The 19,684-nt window shown below is 47.7% G+C and overlaps 1 protein-coding gene across 5 annotated transcripts in view; it reads left to right on the top strand.

The window, feature by feature from the left end:
- SSH2 (slingshot protein phosphatase 2) overlaps nucleotides 1-11,650 on the top strand; it is an 810,994-nt gene extending 799,344 nt beyond the window's left edge. For all 5 annotated transcript variants that reach the window (XM_078680015.1, XM_078680014.1, XM_078680017.1 and 2 more), the window contains 2 exons: nucleotides 659-1,481; nucleotides 5,112-11,650. In XM_078680015.1, coding sequence (XP_078536141.1) covers nucleotides 659-1,481; nucleotides 5,112-7,163 — 2,875 coding nt within the window. In that variant the 3' untranslated portion in view covers nucleotides 7,164-11,650. The remainder of the gene's footprint in view (nucleotides 1-658; nucleotides 1,482-5,111) is intronic.
- Nucleotides 11,651-19,684: the final 8,034 nt, after the last annotated feature.

Raw genomic sequence — 19,684 nt, 5'->3', positions numbered from 1 at the left:
AAATGTTTTGCTCTGCCCCCTCTTCAGACTCGCAAATTAAAAGTAGAGAAATGGGTGTTGTCTATGTGCCCAATTAACAGCAATGTATATTCTTCTCAACTACTCTGTGTCTCATATGGGTAGATTAACTGTTTTCTTGCACTTTTTTTTGTATTGTTTTTTGCCTTGTAAATGCAGTATTGCAATCATCAGAATGCAAAGAAAAATTAAACAGGATGAACTATCCACACCAGAAATGAAATGGCTTAATTGCATGAAAAAAAATTCAAACGATACAGAATATGGCTGCTTTGAGATGGGTGACATCACTGCTATCCTTTCAATCTGCCATACTTCTACATTGAGTATGTCATCCTTAATGGTCTAAAAGGCTTAGCAGGGAACTAGTCCATGATATACAGGGGCTACTAGACTCTTTGTGCGATTAGTTATGCGCTCAGTCCTCAAATCCGTGTTAGATTGCATTGAGAAATCTTCAAGAATAAAGACGAGCATGGTCTTAGGAGGCTGCATTTCTTGGTTTAAAGATTCAACATCTCAGCTGCATGTGTTAGTGCAGTAGAAGCTAGTCCTAATTGTGCGGTGTCTCATCAGTTGTTTTGAATCTCTCATTGTGTTTAGAAGCATGGCTTTAATAAACTTTTTTACTTTTTTTCAGTAAGCAGCGACACAACAAGCTCTGGCGCTCACACTCTGACAGCGACCTTTCTGACCACCATGAGCCAATCTGCAAGACTGGGATGGAGCTGAGCCGGAAGGACATCACTTCTTCGGCAGAGCAGCTAACGGACATGCGGTGCTCGGACATGAACCATGCCTTCTCACGACCAGAGCCACAAAATCATGAGGATACTATCATGGTGGATGTGTGCACCAAAGGCCATACAAGTCTAGAGATCATGGGCCGAGACCTCAACGCTGGGCAGCTCGAGGACATCTTGAACCTCAACACCATCAATGGTTGCCCAGTTGGCTGCTGCCTGAATGATTCGCAGCTCTTTCTGGACAACTGCCGACCGGAACCCAGCTGTGATGCCCTTAGTCTAACTGCAGACTCGTTTTCTATGGACACAGACCTGCTTGAGCTGAGGGTAGAAGATGTTGAGAAGGACGCACTAAAGAACGATGTGGAGTGCCACCTACTGCCAATGGAGGAGCTGGCCTCCCGCCTGCAGGAGTTACCAGCTTCTCCAGAGCTGATCTCCCCCGACTGTCCGAGTGACCAGGCTGAGCCAGGCACAGACCGCATTGACTTCTTCAGTGCTCTGGAAAAGTTTGTAGAGTTGTCTCAGGACAGCCGCTGCCGCGTCAGCCTCCACGGCCGAATGGAAGAGCCAAGCAACAGTAGAAATGGAGCCCCAAGGGGCCTGGCATCTGAGGGCACTCCATCTGAGACGGCAACTGAGATACAGAGAAGCAGCTCCCAAGGCAGCTCTCCACAGACATCTGAGGATTCTTTAACCGATGAAGAGCAAACCAAGGTATTGATAGAACCGAGACAGGATTGGGTTTGTCTGGAAGAATTCTGGGGTCCTGATCCTCTAACCAGAAGTTTAATCAGCTAGTGCCAGGCCTAGATCTTTAGTGACTTCCAATCAACATTAGCTACTTTCACTGCTTTGGGGAAGGTTGCATGGTATAGATTGACTTTGCTGCAGAGACCTATGTCAGCAGCTGATCACAATTGTTGATAATATTTGGGTTGGCTCAGCCTTTTATACTTTTAAGAGCCATAGGATTTGGTCTAGATTTCAGTAATGCATATATGCAGCCAGTTCCTATTACAGTGCAGGGTAAACTATTATCTTGGTATTTAATAATCACACTTACAATAGCAATATTGAGGTGAATCTTAAGAAATGTGTATTTAAGAGCCTGGATTCCAGTTTGTTGTGGAGATGGGGAAATTATAATTGTTTTATTATGGGAAGTGCTGTCTTTCAAATGGGATACGGGCAAGTTTGCTGTTGAGGCCTCTTGTTTATTTATTTATAAAGTTTTGTATAGCGCGAACAAGACGCAGATGGGCTTCACAATTTGGAACGTCGGAGATACGAAAGGGGGGAAATAAAAATAGTTTGAGAATGCATGCAATATCAGTGAAGAGGTGGTATCAAATAACATCACATTTAGATAATAAAAAAAGAGTGCTAGGAGAAGAACAAACATAACATGATCGTATAACCAAACAACTCTGTGCTTCAGAAGTGATAGACTCATATAGTAGTTAATCCAAGGGTGGTGAGTGAGACAGACGAGCCATGGTCATTTAAGGCAAGAACTTATTAATAAGGATTATTTTCACTTAATTTTTTAAAGAAGCGGTTGATGAGATTCTGCAGACTTCCGGTGGGAGAGAGTTCCATATCTTTGGGGCAGAACCTGAGAAAGCTCTGTGCTTCATTCTCTTTTTGTGGAAAATCTTTGGTTTCAAAAGGAAAGAGTTTGCACTTCTTGATGGTCTGCCCCCTCCTGATAGTTCTAGCTTTGCGCCAGATAACGGGGGTATTGAGATGGAGGGCTTTGTGAGTCATGCAGGCAATCTTTAGTTGTATTCTTGATTCAAATGGCAACCAATTTAGGGATTTTAGGGATGGGGAAATGTGAGCATTTCTATTTGTACCTGTAATCAGCCTGGCTGCGGCATTCAAGGAAACTCGTAGTGGTGCCAAGATATATTTGGGAAGGCCACAGAGCGTAGCACTGCCATTGTCTAGCCTTGGTAAAACAAGCACTTGAACCACCTGCTTGAGGTCGTCTTGCATACCTTACTGATATGATTCTTCATGTTCAGGTTCGTGTCTAGGGTGATTCCGAGAGATTTGGCTGAGTCAATGATATGAGGAGAGCAGTTGAAAGCTGTGAGGAGTTTCAACCAGCGGTCTATCTTAGGGGTGTGATTAGGCAGAGATATGAGAAGGAATTACATTTTGGAGGTGTTGCGCAGTAGGTGGTTCTCAGTTAGCCAGTTTTGAGTATTCATCAGGGTAGAATTGAGTGAGGTGAAATCTTCAGGGGAGGTGATTTTCAGGTAAAGTTGTGTGTCATCTACATACATGTGAAAAAGAGTGTTCATGGAATTTAGTGCATTTGCTAAAGGTTGTTTGAATATGCTAAAGAGTATGGGAGATAATGCAGACCCCGTGTGGGACCCCCATGGAAACTGTAGAGTGCTGGGATAAGGATTTTTGGCAGTTTTGCACAAGATGCCAAGCACTTAATAGAACTGAAAGGCAATATATCATTCCTCAGACACGCAAGACCTGCAGCATAGAGGCAATTTAGGCTGGAGTTGGCCGTGGTGCAAGAGCATAAGAGTAGAGTGTAGCAGCATTTCCCCAACTTTAGGTCAGGATCCACTGGTGGGTCACAAACTGATTTTTTGTAGGGTCCCAAAGTCCTGGTCTATAGGTAAGTAATATTAAAAATTCTTAGCCCTGCTTGTGCACCTGTGTAAACATGTTTAACAATTTCCCGACGTCCAATTCTAAAACAAAACCTTGCAAGTATTCCAAGCAAGAGTCTGGGTGAATTAAGCTGCCAACTTTGGATCTGGCAGAATCTGAGAATCTTTGGTTCTGGCCAATCACCTGATCTCCCGTACTTAGTAAGATGGATCTGACATTGTGTAATGTAATCTGATTCTCATGTACCACTGGGCCTCGTTTTAACACAGGAATAGATATTGGGCCTTACTCCATACTCTTAATCAGGGATGGGGAGTTCTTCAAATTTGCATTTAAATTCATCTCTGAAGATAATAGCAATGCCACCTCCCACCTTATTATGTCTATCTCTTCTCATAATCGTATAGTTGGAGGGATCGTGGCAATTGCATCTATTAAAGATGCCTCATTAAACCATGTCCCCATTAAAAACACCGCGTCGGGTAATTTTTCCCAGAGGAAATGCAATAAATGTTGCTGATGCCTGGGTAAGGAGCGACAGTTAAGACTGTAAAAGCAAAAATCATTCTTACTGCTTCTGCTCCTATGGGAAGTTCCACTGTGGATCAAGTAAGCATTTTCCATTGCTCTAGGATAACCAAAGTCATCCAACTTCACAGAGAAAGAGCAGCAGGTACATAGGAGAGGGCTTACCCCAAGGATTATGGAGGTCTGGCAGCCTTTCAAACAAACCGGTCGGAATGCCTTAAGTTGTTTAGAAGTCCGTCTGATTGAGCAAGACCAGGGTTTCTTGGCCCTGGACCCGTTCAGGTTATAGACAGGCGCAGACAGGCTTGCCTTAAGCAGTGGCACACCTGCAGTGCTTGTCCGCTGCGCATCCGTGCCACGGATGTACTAAATGGTGCCAGGCATGCAACAACTGGACTGCTAACCTCCGTTGATCGGCAGCACCAAAAATATGGCAGCCAAATAAACCCAAAGCAGTCTCTTGAACACGTGCTCCTCGCTTCTCACCAAAGTGTGTGTTCAAAAGAGGTAAAAAAGCTATGGTTCCTACATTGATAAAACATTGTTTGGGGATCCTGACCATTGATGTCATTGAGATCATAGCTACCTGAAAGACCAACTCCTCTTACACGTACTCTCACTCTACACCCTTTTTGGCATGTCAGTCTTTTCACACCAAGTTCAGGCTTCGTGAATCTTTTCTGGTTTGACATCTTCCACTTGTAGGTTTACGGGTGCCATAGTCCTGCTAGCACTCCCAACGATCTTCCGGGTGGGGAACTCCAGATTATTACAAAATAACATGTTTCTAAAGCAAGCTGTGTAACCACACATATAATACTTTCATGTGATCTTTGGCTATTTCTGCAAGCATTAAAAATTACCAAAGAACATCTGGAAGATGAATGCAGGTGTCGAACCCATATTTTGGCATGTTGAATTCCCATCTGAGTTCCTGACAACACCCACCTGTAACTCTCACCAGGTGCTGTCTGCACTTGACTGCAGATTTTGCCTGTCCTCTGATGGCTTTGATGCCTGACCATTTCCTGGAAGGCAGATGCAACTTGGGTCAGGCTACAGGCGCTGCTCGTTCGATTGTGGCTTATTAAAGATTTTGTTATTGAAAAGCACAGCTAAGAAAACACATAACTTCTAGAGATAAAAAATTAATTGCAGTTTTCTTTCTTTTTACAGGACATCCCAGAACTGATGGCCCACGGTCATCTACCAAGGTCCATCTCAGAAAATGTGATTTCTGTAAAGGAAATAATCACAGAAATTGAATCCATCAATCAAGCAGTTGGCCATTTGCCGCTCAAAACGGATAATATATCAAGTCAAGCCTTAACACCAAAGAGGAACACGATCCATGAGGTGTCAGCAGATATCACCTATGTGGCTGAAAGAAATAACAACAAGCAAGAGGCAATTGTGTCTGCTGTGGCACTGGATGATGTAGTGGGCTTGGGAAAGCAGAGTCGTGAAGAACTGCAGGACAGTCACTGTCCAGAGGAAGACTCTGAAGAAGGCGATCCATTGGACGACCAACATGACCTCATGCACCAGGATCCCAACCCAGCTCTAAAGTGGTGCCCCGGTTCTGTCCGGCGGGCAACCCTGGAATTTGAGGAACGCTTGCGGCAGGAGCAGGAGCACCTACTTGCATCCCCCATATGTACAATACTTACCCGCAAGAACTCTAAAAATGAAGAGACACTGCCTGACCCCGCTCCAAAGGAGCACAGTCAGGAGAAGTTGAAGAGGAAGAGCACTGGGTCCAAGGCCACATTACCTCACCCATGCGGGCTTCCTGCAGATGCACACTCATCTTTGCTGCTGGAGCCACATGCTGCACAATCTAAGCCAGATGTCCCTCCTACAGCCCCCACCACTGAACAGGAGGGTTCCCTGCTGGAGCACAGGACTTTAGTATTACTTGAAGACTCGGACCGTCAGGCTCTTCCTAGCCAACTTCCAAAGAGGATCGAAATCATTGAGTATACCCATGTGGTACGGCCCCCTGATTCTAATGAAAAGCTCTCTTCCCCTGTAGTGGAGAGGAATGAGCAGATCACTCCGGAGAACGAACTGCCTACAGATGTTGGTACCCCTACTCCCAGGTCCGCTCAGGACTCTTTTGACAATTTAAACGTTATGCCTTTATCTACTTCTGAATGGGAGATGCCAGATATGAAAAAAGCCACGTTCACTGTTGGCAGCCCCCTGGAACAGTACAGGTGCCCCATGGAGACACTAGATGCCACTCGTCCTAGAAGCCCAGACCCTCACTATCCATTCACAAACGCAGATTATTCTGACTTTGAGCATGTAGTAGTCTTGGAGGGTGTGACGGAACAGTACACAAGTACCGATGATGACCCTGAGGCAGTGCCAATGTGTGTGGACTATGTCCCTACGGTGTTTGACGGCATGGTGGGTTCACCACATGTAGGTAGTAGTGAAGGTGCCTTGACTCCACTAAGCAGTGAAGATTTAAACCTGATCAGTCGCCTAACTGAAAACATAAGGGAGCTACGGGAAGTCCTGGATGTTTCCTCTGTGTGCTATGGTCTCCCACACAGCTCGAGCAGCAATAGCATCAAGGATCTGGGCAGCGGACCAGGTGTGGTGAAGCAGCGAGCAAGGGAAATAGAGGCTCGAATCCGACAGGCCGGTCTTACCACCCCATCCCAGATGAAACGCTCTGCCTCCCTCGCCAAACTTGGCTGCCTGGAGCTCTCAAAGGATGACCTGTCTGAAAGGGAGTCTGTCAGCTCTGACACCACTCAGGCTTACTCTGACTTTTTCCCCAGTCCCTTGCGGATTGCACCGGGAAGGCGTGAGCCAGCCTCAGAATGCGGCATGGAGGACCCTCCCGAAAAGCTCTGCATAATTTCCCTCCCAGACACCACCGACCCAGAACCCACCCGCCACTTTGTGGAGCAGCTTCGGGTGGCCGAGTGCGTGGTGCAGAGCCGGCCTGTGGAGAAGCCACCAGTGCAGTATGCCAAAGAGTTTGTAGTGGCCCTTCAGGAATCCTGTCCTGGCGCAGCTTCTCACTTGACTAGCTCCGAAGAGCACCTTCCCCGGCTGCAGGTACTAGACGCTTTCTGCCCAACCCCTTTTGTTGCACCAGTACCCCAGCAGCAGCACAGTAGGACTCACCCTGTACGCAAACTCAGAAGGACAAATGAGAAGCGAAACGAGAGGAAGCGGACGACCAACCCACTGTACAACACCATGTGACCCTGTCCTCCACTGCATCCTATGTGCTGTCATATTTCTGTTGAGTTATTGAGGGACAGGTGTAATATGTGAGGAACATGCACTTTATTGGTTGATTTTATTCTTCTATTTGTCTTTATTTTCTTGTTCCTGTTGCATGTTGGGTTTGGAAATTGTTTTAGTGCGTGTGCAACTCTTGACTGTAGGCCTTTATAAGTTTAATTTGACATTTTTCTAATCCAAAACAACCTCAAAAACCTGTTAAAAAAGAACACCTTCACCAAGCCAGAGATTGCTGCGTGTGCAATTTGCAGTGCCAGGTGGCATTGTGCCTTGTACAGTGGGCTGGCAAACACCCCAGAGGTGCTTACGTTTGAAGGGCCCTCATCCGAGAGCTCGAGATGCCGGCATAGTCTTAAATTCAGGAAGTTTTACAGCAAAAATCTGTTCTTTTGGACTCTATCGAAATATTCTAACAAGGGAATTTGTCCGGAGTTTCCAGCGTCTTCTCATTTTCGTTGGGCCACTTTTTTTGGCCTGACTTTTGCCTTTTCGTTAATTTGAGAGAAGTTCTTTCTCTTACGGTGTTGCTTGTGCTAGTTAGAAAACAGTCCGTTATAAAATGAAAAGGTTAAGCAGCAAGCTGCCTTAAGCAAAGGGATGCAACATGCCAGAAGACTGGGCAGATTCCAAAATCAGCCATGGCCATAGGGTGCCTTTTTGCAAACTTTGAGCTCCAGACCTGTTTGGGCTGTGGGCTCGCGTGGCCTTTGCGGTGGACTCGTCATTGGACACTGTAGAAAAGTGTGAGGATTCTTCCCACCAAAACACCGGACAAGCACACTTGATACAATTGCCTCCAAATTAGGGTTTTCAGTACTGCCCACTCCACTGCAGTTGTTGGCGCTCCCTTCCTGTTGAAACCAGTGAAATACGTCTTCTCTTTTTACATTTTTTACATTTTTATTAGTGCAGGTAGCTTGAAATTGAAGCACTGCCGGTTGCGCGCAGCAGTCCGAAGATGGTGTATGTGGTCTTTTTAACAGGAATCATTGTGCAGGGCTCGGCCCTCTCATTACTTGAATACTGCTGTGGTTCTTCGGAATCAGCGGCCATATCTTTGTTTGCCTTTCATCTGTTCCATAGACACCCTCTTCCCTGTCACCCTTGTCATTTCACTCCCTCTACCTGTCTTTCTTTGTCAATGCTGCCTACGTGTTCTTTTGTTTTTGTGTTTTTTAAACCAGTGACATTTTAAATTGTTACATGAAGTTTGTATCTTCTGAACTGGATGTAAAGCCTTGTTTTTTTTTTATATTTTGACTAGTTGGAGAGATGACATTTTTCTGTGTTCTCTCTACAAAATTGTATATATCATATGTGCATAAATCTTTTTTCTTTTATAAAAATGTGTGTGGGAGGGAGTGTTGATCTATAAATAGTTCTTGTGTAAACGGGCAAGGTTGCTTGCTGTAAACTGGAAATAATAGCTGAATCCCGGTGTACTCGGTTGTGTGTCTGGGTGTGGATGTGCGCAGTGATGGTTACCTATCCTGAGCGGCCTTGCCATTAAATACAAAAGCCAACCAGCGAGTGGCTTCTGCCAAATGATTCGCCAAAACTGCTGTCTTGTAGATCTCCCCTAAACCCTCCCAGGGGCCTCAAGCTAACTTCCTCGGCTGCTTATTAGCAAAAGTGTGCAATGGAACTTGAAGTTGTGTCTGCTTACCCAGTCCCAGAAGGTAGTCCACGCGTCACCTTCAAGAGGACTTGCAACGTATGTGGTGTTCACAGACTAGGTCTTAGAGGCGATTGGTTAGCTTCAGGCAGGTATTTCTGCACGCAAAAAAAGTGAAAAGAAAAATGTGCTCAATGTTTTTTCTTTGTCCCTCGGTAAGTGAAAGTCAGATGTGACCACCTTGATGTATCATTCTTGCACAAGGAAAAGTAACAAAAAAAGGTTCGGCTCTTGTAGACTTAAGTCTCAGTTACATTTCTCCGATTGAAGTGCCACCATTAAATGTAGTGATGGCAGAGCAGGTCCATATGGAGGGAATAGGAGGCGATTGCAGGGTTAGCCAGTCACCATGCAAGAAAGTAAGCCCTTGTGCTTGTTTTAATGCGGGGATCAGCGTTTTTGTTTCTCGGACCAGTTGCGCGGTCTCCCATTGCAGTGTCCACTTGATTGGCAGGTGGTGCAGCTGTCTGCTGCTTTTGTATTGTAGGGGAGGAGTTAGCAGTAGGTAGTGTGAAACCACCAGCTGTGCACTGTACTGCAAGGGAATCCATTGTGCATCGTCTTTTCCCTCTTTATTCCATTGTGGGCATACAATAGTCTTTACCCAACCAGGGCAGGTAGCAGTGTGTCGCCAATATCTATAATAATTCATCCCATCTGAAAGAGTGCCCCGTGAAGCTTATTTGGGGGTCTTGTCTGACACTTCTTTAGCCAATATTTACATTTGTGTCCTTTAGTGGTCACTGGTTCTGGCAATGGCAGCTCTGCAAATGCCCAGGAGTGCGCCAATTTGAGTGGAATCATGTTCCACTAGCTTGCGCCACCTATAGTTTGATGCCAGATGCTCAGCCTCCGGAATTGTGGACCAGAGAACAGCATATTGATTTGGTAAGGGTTCTTGAATGTTTGATGGAGGTACACTCTTAGGAGATGGATGAGTTGATTTGATTGGCGTGCAGAGATATACAGCTCATGGCTCCCTTTAATAGCACTTTTCTTACACACAAATCTGCTCAGCACCATAATTTCCCAGGGGCGGAGGTGCCTTTGTCTCTCAAAGTGGAAGTTAGACATGTGGGTGTGTGGGATGGCCTTGCATGAGTTGTGTTTGTGGAGAGGTTTCAGAGCGTGTGAGTGACTGTTAGGGCAACTGTTGGGTGTGGCCGATTCATGTATCTTAGCTGCTGAGGATTTTGCAGTCGTTGAACTTGCTCTTGGGTTTAATGTTCACCTTACTGCTGCCTAGCACGACAGAATATATTTCATGTCCTAGGGATTTGTACAGGGCCATGTGTAGCGGATAACAGGGTTATTTTATGCTGGGAAGCCTGTCCTTATGCTGCTAGAACTTACAATCTTCATACACCGGCCATCCTTCTTTCCCAAACTTCTCATGGGTCGCTTTGTCTGGCGACTGTGGGTGCAGTGGCGAAAACCTTCAGTTGAGCAAATCCCATTCGCATGATTAGTCCTTTGCCACGATGATGGATGCTAGACCAACCAGAACGTCCAAATTGGAGGGCACTTTCTAACCGTTAAACAATGACCCTATGGCAGGAGGAATGGAAAAGTCCATGGGTAGATATAATGCACGACAGTGCAGCTATAATACCTTCTTTGTGGTGGGACTCTCGAGCCGCCACAACATGGAGGCGGATACCGAGGCTCCTCGGCGCTATCCACATTACAAGGGAGCTCAGAGGCTGATCAATACCTCTATAGCATTATCACTTAATCCTATTTATGTGGGGAAATGGAGCAATGATTAAAGTGTCTTTGAGCAAAGATGTGAACTGATCTCCATCTCACCGTGGCACAGGGATGCGTGTGCAATGTTTTCATAGCATGTATTCTGCTCAAACGCAACAGAAACCAGAGTTTGGCACCGCTCCCCTAAGAGTTCAAAGCCACACTCGTGAGGCTGATTCCAACTCGGGGGTGTAAGGGTGGCTTGAGGGCAGGTGTGCATCTGTGACTCAGTGCGACAAGACTTGTAATGTGGGCAGGTCCGCCTGCATGTTTGATGGATGACCAATGTGGATATAAGCATGAAGTGCACTCCTACCTGTCAGAATCCAGCCGATATGAAGAAAAACCCTGGGCTGCGTTAAAGCACTTCAATCACAAGTGTAGAAACAATCTGTAGGCTGCTCCATTTTGCGCTCAGTACTTGTGGTGGTACAAACTAACAGCCAATCTGTACCATCAGAGGTCCTTCCAGTTCTGGTGTAGCCCTGTTTTCTGTGTCAAGGACATCCCAAGCAGATGGTGCACTTTAAACCAGCCTGCTGGAACAATGCAATCAGACTAGGAGAACTTGAGTGCTTCATGAGCCCTTCCCCTCCATACGTTTGGTGCAACAGGCCTCCTGAATGGGAGAACTGTACTGCTAGTGTCGCAAAGGGGGGTTGGTCGTTATTTCAGTGTATTTCAGGTGATACTGAGCCTGGGTTTTTTAAAAACATTATTTTAAACAATCAGAAGCAATGTTGCACTGCTAACTGAGGTTTTTATCGCCTTGCTCAACACGTGGGCTGCGACACAGCTGCTGAGCATAAGCAGACCAGATGTGTAACTTGAAATTGAGGGGGAGACACAACATCTCAAACACACAGAGCTCAAGCTGTTTTTACTATTAATAAAATGGAAAAAATACTGAAAAAAGTAATAGTTTTTAAGGGCATTTTTGTACAGTTTTCATCTTTTACAAAAAATTCTGTGATTGAGGAAACTTATTGTTTACAATGTGAATATTAAACCTAAAACAAAACATTGGTGTGCTTGTATTCTTTTTCTTTTTATCCAGCAATAGCCCACAAAGGAAGTCTGATTTGCAAAGTTTTAATAGGAATGTGCCGTTGGAGATTCTGTACCCACTGGTTTAGCCAGGCGTTCTTACAAAACTAAAGACACCCAAATGAACCCAGCCTGAAGACGTTTTTCAGTATAGACCATTTTCCGAAAGGGTCGCTTTTGATTTAGTTATGCATAAGTCCATACTGGTCATTGTCTAGCATGGGAGTGCTTTGTCCGAATTGTCACCCAAACCTACCCTGTGATAATGGCTGCTTTGTCCAGCCTTACTTTGAAACAACAGTCTGTCAGGTTTGCAGGTACACTTTCTGCGCTCTATAGCGCAGTGTGTACCGTCTTCAAGTTATATATCAGTTAAAACTGCACAGTGCAACATGACAGTTGCTGCCACCCTAAAAGCTAACTTGTACCTTTGATGCAGTCACATGACCGTCATTGAGTGGATACCAGCAAATATGTATCCAAAAACATCTACTTGTGTATGAGATTGACTGGCCTTAACAGCCTCACTACAGACTATGGCACTACCACAAAAGCACCTGCCTCAAAAGCAATCTCCCACATTACAACCTCCATTCTACCTTGCCACACCCCATAGGCTCCTTCATCCCCTTACAGCGGTGTATGATCTCACCCTTCCTATTGCTGTGAACAACATTCCTCTTTAAGAACTCAGGCCAATCCCAAATGGTGAAATATTGACCACTATCCTCCACAGGTTTTAGTTCTGTGTGAACTGGGCTATTCTTTGTTCCAAGCGCCGGCAAGCCATATTTAAGATTAAAGTGTTTATCAACCAGTGATCTTGGGATCTCAAGGGCCATCATCTCATCCATATCATTTATTGGCAGAGCGAAAGGAAGCCAGAATCTGAACATAGCACACTAGTTAATATTTTTATATGGTTTTATTCATTTTACAACAAACTCCTAATCGAGATAAACCTCCAGCGAGAAAGGCATCATAGTATCACTCTGGGCATCATATCCCTCTTGTGTGCAAGGCAGTTATGTGATGCGCATATCCAATTGCAATAGGCACACTCAAAAGCAATCCTGTGGAAGGTATGAGACCTGTCAAGCCCAGATAAAATACGACTCTGATTCCTTAGATCAAGAGGAGTTTGGAAACCTCTCTAAATCTAGTAGCATCATGCAGGTAAATTGAATGTCCGCTCCCAACATAGCTCCAGAGTCACATAGATATGTGCTTAGAGGTCCCCTAATGTACCGCAAGCATAGGTTTTTAAATCTGCATAACTCTCTACATTCTCATGACAGACCTCAGCATCCTTCACCCAGTCTTGAAACCAAGGGCGTGGTTTCCTCACCCATGTTATTATCTACTGCTGCTTAGCCAAGAGCAAAATAGGCACTACATTTCCCATCTGGTGTACCAAGTAGTCACAACAGCGAGAAAATCAAAGATGCCATTGAATAATTGTAGATTGTATCTGTTAATTTACCCCCAAATAGTGTATAAGGACAATATTGTGCCAGACCCATAAAGTTTGCCTGTGAATATGCACATTTATGACTCTCTGGACTAGTGGCAATATCAAATCTGTGCCGTAGAACTGGGTCATAGTATGCCTGATGTATAGATTTGAAGTGAAGTCGTTTCTGTCAGATTTATAGAGATGTGCAAAGTCTGGGCTTGACGGTAATGCTAGCAGTCTCCATAAGTGGCCCTTCCGAAGTCTTTTTCCCACAGTTTTTTGTCTGGGATCGCTACGTCCACCGTCACATTTGTGGACATTTAAACATTTGATAAAGTTTAGATCCCCATTGTGTGGAGTCCTGGGCCAATATTGTTTGTTAGTGTTGGTTTGTTTTACTGTAAATCAATGATTATTTTTAAATAGTTTTACATATGCTGCTGTAGAGACACTTGAGCTGCATTCACCTGCCAGGTAGCTTTAAGCTTGGACATTTGTAAGTTGTTTTTCTTCAAAGAAGTCTTTCACATCTTGAGGTCTAGTGACTCCTCCCTTAGTTGTCAATGCGCATAGGCATTCTCCATGTCCACGCTCCATGTTAGATTGTTTTTTTCCCACCATTGGTTTCAGACGTGTATTGTCAGGGCTCTTTGTTCGGAGACTGGCAGTGTTTTTCTTCGACCAATTGCTTGTTTTAATTCCAGGATCAACGGAAGAAACTCTGCTCGGCTGGAGCTGTTTGACTTAGCTTGGTTCTACAGATGCCGTTCCACAGGCACCAGCCTTCCATTGACACCTTACCATAAGGATTCAGAAAAGGGGGTGGTGATGAACAGAGTGTCTGAATTAAGCAGACCACTCTTACCCAGTCCAAAGATCAGGGCTTGATCCATCACCGTTATTTAGCTCACTGCCCCATCCCAGCTCAGAACCTGGCTATATGCAAATTAGTCTGTCCCTGGCCCAGTGCATCATGGGAACAGGGCAGACCAAACTACCAAGCCAATTCTTCACCAGAAAGGAGACAAGCTTCCGGGGACCGGTTTCTGCCATTTCAGGCGTCGTCGGCCCGGCTTGCTTGAATCCTGATGGAGCAGTGAGCAAGGGACTCATGTCTGAGTATACCCTTCCACGCTTATGGTGGACAAAATGATTCAGAAAAGGGGGTGGTGATGAACAGAGTGTCTGAATTAAGCAGACCACTCTTACCCAGTCCAAAGATCAGGGCTTGATCCATCACCGTTATTTAGCTCACTGCCCCATCCCAGCTCAGAACCTGGCTATATGCAAATTAGTCTGTCCCTGGCCCAGTGCACCACCCCCTTTTCTGAACCTTACCATAAGGGCCTTGTGTCCTTTAGGGGGTTCTGCACCCCTTGCCTCGAAGACTTTGTCATGGAGAATGCACATACAGTAATTAAAAGGACACCTTTCCAGTACTGCCTCTCGATATTTCCCTGGACAAATCACCACAAGGCGTTCAATCTCTGCCTCTTCTCCAACCCCTACGACACCATTTGCGAGGCCTGCTTCACCTTCCGTTCAAAGATGACTCTTTGGTACTGACAGCCTACCATTGGGGAACAAAATGAAGATATATATATTTCTGTAGTAGGGGATCGCTGTGTATAGTCCTAATCAAGTGAATAGTCCCGCCCATGTGCGTGGACCCCAGAGCAATCAAAAATCTCTTAAGCTGTCAAAGCATGCAGAACTGCATCAACACTTGAGATAATTTAAAGACAGATAATGCAGCCTATATCCACAGGCTACACTGTCCAGTACTTCAACTAGAAATTCCACCAAAATCCACAAATCGCACAGCCTGTCCAGGGTTTTCCAAGAGAAAAACCTTGCCTTTAACAGCAAAACCCTCTGGAATGATAGAGAGGAAGAAGTGGACAGACAAGCCCCATAGGCTGCCATTATGTGGCTCAGAACAGGATACTGTGCCTTTAAGAGAACTTTCCAGAAGTCTCACGCTATCCTAGAAGGCATTGCAGGTCCCTTTTACTTTCAGTTCTTTTTTCAGCTCCTGCAAGCAGGACCCTGGAGCATTGAGCTCTCCCTTTTCAAGGGCTTAATTGGTGATTTTTCACTTTTTTCAAGTTTTTTGAGTGCTTTTTCTTGAAGTACTTTGGTGTTTCTTCCTTGTGTTTGTCTTGGTGCACCCTTTATTTGCCAATACGCCTGCATTATTTGACAAATGCCCGGAGTGCTCCAGGAAGAAGGCCAAGTCGGACCCACACGAGGTGTGCATCATCTGCCTTCCCTCATCTCATCTCCCAGAGGAGTGTGACATCTGCCAGGGCTTTTCTAGCAGAACCCTGAGAGATAGGTTGAAGATCAGGCTCCAAGGCCTGAAAGACAGAAGACTGAAGGCGCAAGGTGGGTCTGGAAGGGCTTCTTCTGCCCATGCTGAGGCCTCTTGGGTGCTCCCCAGAGGCAGGAAGACCAGCAAGCGTCCCCTTTCTCCGTCGGCGTCGATTGCACCGACTACGGCGTCGAGAGGGATGACTGCAGTCTGTTCCCCGTCTCCCCAGGGCTCTGGGTTGAAGCGGCGTCGACGCTCGGCGTCGAGGGAACTGAATAGACCGCCGTCGAGATCACCGGTGGCGATTTCGTCGGCGTCGAGCAATCGACGTCCAGAGGTGGCCCGGTGTAGGCGCTCGCCGTCGAGGCGGCACCGCCGTTCGCCGTCGGCGAAGAGAAGGAGGTCGTCGTCGAGGGGATCTTCGTCGTCAAGGAGGCGTTCGGCGTCGAGTAGACGCTCGCCGTCAAGACGAAGATCGCCGTCGAGGCGAAGGTCGCCGTCGAGGTGAAGGTCGCCATCGAGGCGAAGGCGTTCGACGTCATGGAAGAGGCGTTCGGCGTCGAGGAGGAGACGCTCGCCCTCGTTCTTCGACGCCAAAGAGGCGCAGAAGGAGTTCTGGCGCCAGGAGTCAGTCGAGCAGGCAGCAGGTGCCGATAGGGGATTCTCCAATGCCCCAGCCTAGGACAGAAGGCGGATCACCGGGCTCGGTGTATTCTGAAGTGTTTACGCCTTCTAGGCCAAAGTCGGTTACGCCCCCTCCTCCATTGCCCAGGGGGCCACCGCCGAGGGCTCCCAGCCCGCCTCCACTTCCACCTCATCCTCAACCTCAGCTTCCGGCTGACAGGCCTCCTCCGGTTCCTCCGAGGACGGCTTCGCTGCCTCGATTCCCGACGCCCCCTAAGGGGACCCTTCGGCCGAGGGCCCCTGCCGGGCCAAAATCGCCCACTCCGGGGAAGCCGGTTGAGCGCCCGAAGCCAAGGAGATCGCGATCTCGCTCCGGACGGAGGGGGAGATAGCGGAGTCGTCACAGGTCCTCAACGAGATCGAGACGGAGTCACAGGAGGCAACGGTCACGGTCCCGCACGGATTCTTCCGGGACCAGAACCTACTCACCGACCTTGTCGGAATCCCGGGGACGAGAGTGTCGCTGGTGGACGACATCAGCACATTCCAGGATGTTCTCCTGAGGGGTGCAGCTAAATTGGGTATCACGGTGACGGTACCTACTCCCACGACATCCGTGATTTTCGAGACACTGCATAAGAAACACCAGTCTCGACCGTTACTGCCTCTAGTGCCGGGGCTGGTAGAGCCTGCTGAGGAGTTGTTTCTCACCCCTGCCGCTCCCTCCCGGCTCCTTAAGAAGTACAGGGCCCCTGATTCGGACCCGGCCTTTCTTCGGATGGATCCTACTCCGGATTCTGTCATAGTGACGGCGGCTAGGAAGTAACATGCCACCTCCCCGTCTTCGACTGTACCTCCCTGATAAGGAGAGCCGATGGATCGACTCGGCAGGCAGAAAGGTCTGTGGGACGGCCTCTACTGCGATGAAGGCGGCCAGTGCTGCGGCGTTGCTAGTGCGGTATGATCGTGTCCTATGGGAGTCCCTACAGCAATTCGCTGAGTTCCTTCCCCGGGAGAAGAAAGAGGACTTTCAGGAGATCCTGAAGGAGGGGATGCTGGTGTCGAACCAGCTCATCAGAGCGGCTGCGGATAAGTCTCTTTTGGCTGCACACGGGTACTGTCAACCAGCGGCGCCACGCGTGGCTTCGGCTTACGTCACTCTAGCCGGAAGCTCAGCAGCGGGTGGCCAATCTGCCTTTCTCGGGTGACACCCTGTTTGGCAAGCATGCGGATGACGAAATGGCCCGCATGAAGGCGGAGGCCGAGACCCTGAAGGGAGAAGAAGACCTACCGCCCGTTCCAGAGACGGTTCGGGGCACAAGGCCGAGGGCGAGGACAGCAGCAGCAGTTCCGGAAGCCCTTTCAGAAGCGCCAGATGGGTAGAGGCGGCCAGCAGTCCACAGCAGCGAACAAAGGCCCAGCTGAGCGGTTACTTCCCCTACATCCGTTACCCGCTCCGGTGGGGGGAAGCGTTCCATTTTTTCTGGCAGAGTGGAGAAAAATTACTCTGGACTAGTGGGTGCTGAATATTGTTTGCAATGGATACAGTCTTCGGTTCACCAGCCCGCCTCTATCAATTCCACCGGTCAGCTTGCAGTTTCAACTGCGCGAGCTCCAGGCGGAGGCAGATATCTTGTTAAGGAAAAGGGCGATAGAAGACGTACCTCTGTCTCAAAGAGGAAGAGGTCTGTACTCCCGGTTCGTTCTGGTTCGCAAGAAGGACAAGAACGAGTTCAGGCCCATTCTGGATTTGCGGCAAGCAAACAAGTGGATTCGCAGAGAGAAGTTTTGCATGCTGTCGTTGCATCAGATTTGTCCTTAGCTGCAACAGGGAGACTGGCTATGTGCTATAGACCTACAGGATGCGTACTTCCATGTGCCCATTGCACACAAACACAGGAAGTTCCTGCGGTTCCAAGTCGGCGGCAATCATTATCAATACACAGTACTGCCATTCGGGCTGAAGTCTGCGCCCAGAAAATTTTCGAAGTGCATGGCGGTGGTAGCGGCACACCTGAGGAAGAACAAGGTGTTTGTCTACCCGTACCTGGACGATTGGTTGATCAAGGCCTCCTCCTTCTCGGAAACTCAAGCACACTTCCAGAAGACGTGTGTTCTCTTGAACAAGTTGGTGTTGCACATCAACATGTCCAAGTCTGTCCCGACTCCGGTCCAGTGATACAGTACTTGGGAGCCTCCATCAATACGCTGTCAGCAAGCGTGTCTCCTTCGGATGAGAGACGATTATCACTCCTTCGGAAGGCTCAGGCTCTTATGACCGCTCCATCTACAACAGTGAGGACGGTGTGTTCTCTACTTGGATCGATGGCCTCTTGTATCTTCCTCACGCCACACGCACGGCTGCACATGAGACCATTGCAGGAGTGCTTGGAGGATTAGTGGGATCAGAGGAAAGGATCTTGGGACGACAGGATACGACTGTCTCTGCATGCTCTTCAGTCTCTGAAGTGGTGGTGTTCAGCGGAGAATCTCCTCAGAGGGGTTCCCTTCCACAAGGACATTCCCACACAGACTATAGTGACGGATGCGTCTCTCCACGGCTAGGGGGCGCACTCCGGAGACTTAAAGATTCAAGGAACGTGGTCCCAGATGGAGTCCACGTACCATATCAATTTCCTGGAACTCAGAGCTGTTCACTTGGCACTGAAGGCCTTTCATCCGTCCTTCCGGACCAACTCTCTGCTTGTTCAGACGGACAATACAACCACGATGTATTACCTCAACAAGCAGGGGGGTCGAGATCGCGCACTCTGTCGCAGGAGGCGCAGGCGATCTGGCACTGGCTTCTAGCCAGAGGACTGACGATAACAGCTACCCACCTACAAGGGGTGCAGAATGTTCAGGCAGACTCACTGAGCAGACTGATTCAGGAAAACCACGAATGGGTCATAAACGACGAAGTACTAGGAGAAGTCTTCGCAAGGTGGGGGACTCCAGACGTAGATCTGTTCGCCACCGCTGAAAACAGCAAATGCCGAGACTTCGCCCTCAGGTACTACCAGCAGGGGACGCTGGGGAATGCATTATGGATCAACTGATCGAACAGCTTCCTGTACGCTTTTCCACCCATTCCCCTGATTCCGGCGGTGCTAATCAAGCTGTCCCAGTCCATGGCGCGGATGATCCTGATTGCCCCGAAATGGCCCAGACAGTGGTGGTTCACGGACCTGCTTTACCGGTCTCTCCTTCCTCACATACGGCTGCCATGCAGGCCGGACCTTCTCACGAAGTTCGGGGGCCAGATGTTGCACCCCAACCTCTCGTCTTTGAGTTTGGCGGCATGGCTCCTGAGATAGTGCAATATGGCCATTTGAATCTACCAGACGATTGCATGGACATACTGATGGAGGCTAAGCGACCTTCCACTAGGACTTCTTATGCTTACAAGTGGAAGAGGTTTTGCATCTGGTGCAAGTCCAAGAACTATGACCCAACGACGTGTAAGGATGATGTCATCCTTCCGTATCTTCTACATTTGGCGCAGTCTGGCCTTAACATCCATTCCATTAAGGTACATCTTGCTGCGCTGACTGCCTACAGGAAATGCCCTTCACAGACTTCCTACTTTCAGATCCCTGTGATCAAAGATTTTT

The sequence above is a fragment of the Lissotriton helveticus genome, chromosome 3_1, assembly GCF_964261635.1.
Source record: "Lissotriton helveticus chromosome 3_1, aLisHel1.1, whole genome shotgun sequence".
Classification (NCBI taxonomy): Eukaryota; Metazoa; Chordata; class Amphibia; order Caudata; family Salamandridae; genus Lissotriton; species Lissotriton helveticus.
Note: the sequence above shows the minus strand (reverse complement) of the source record. Positions and strands in the feature narration are given on the sequence as shown.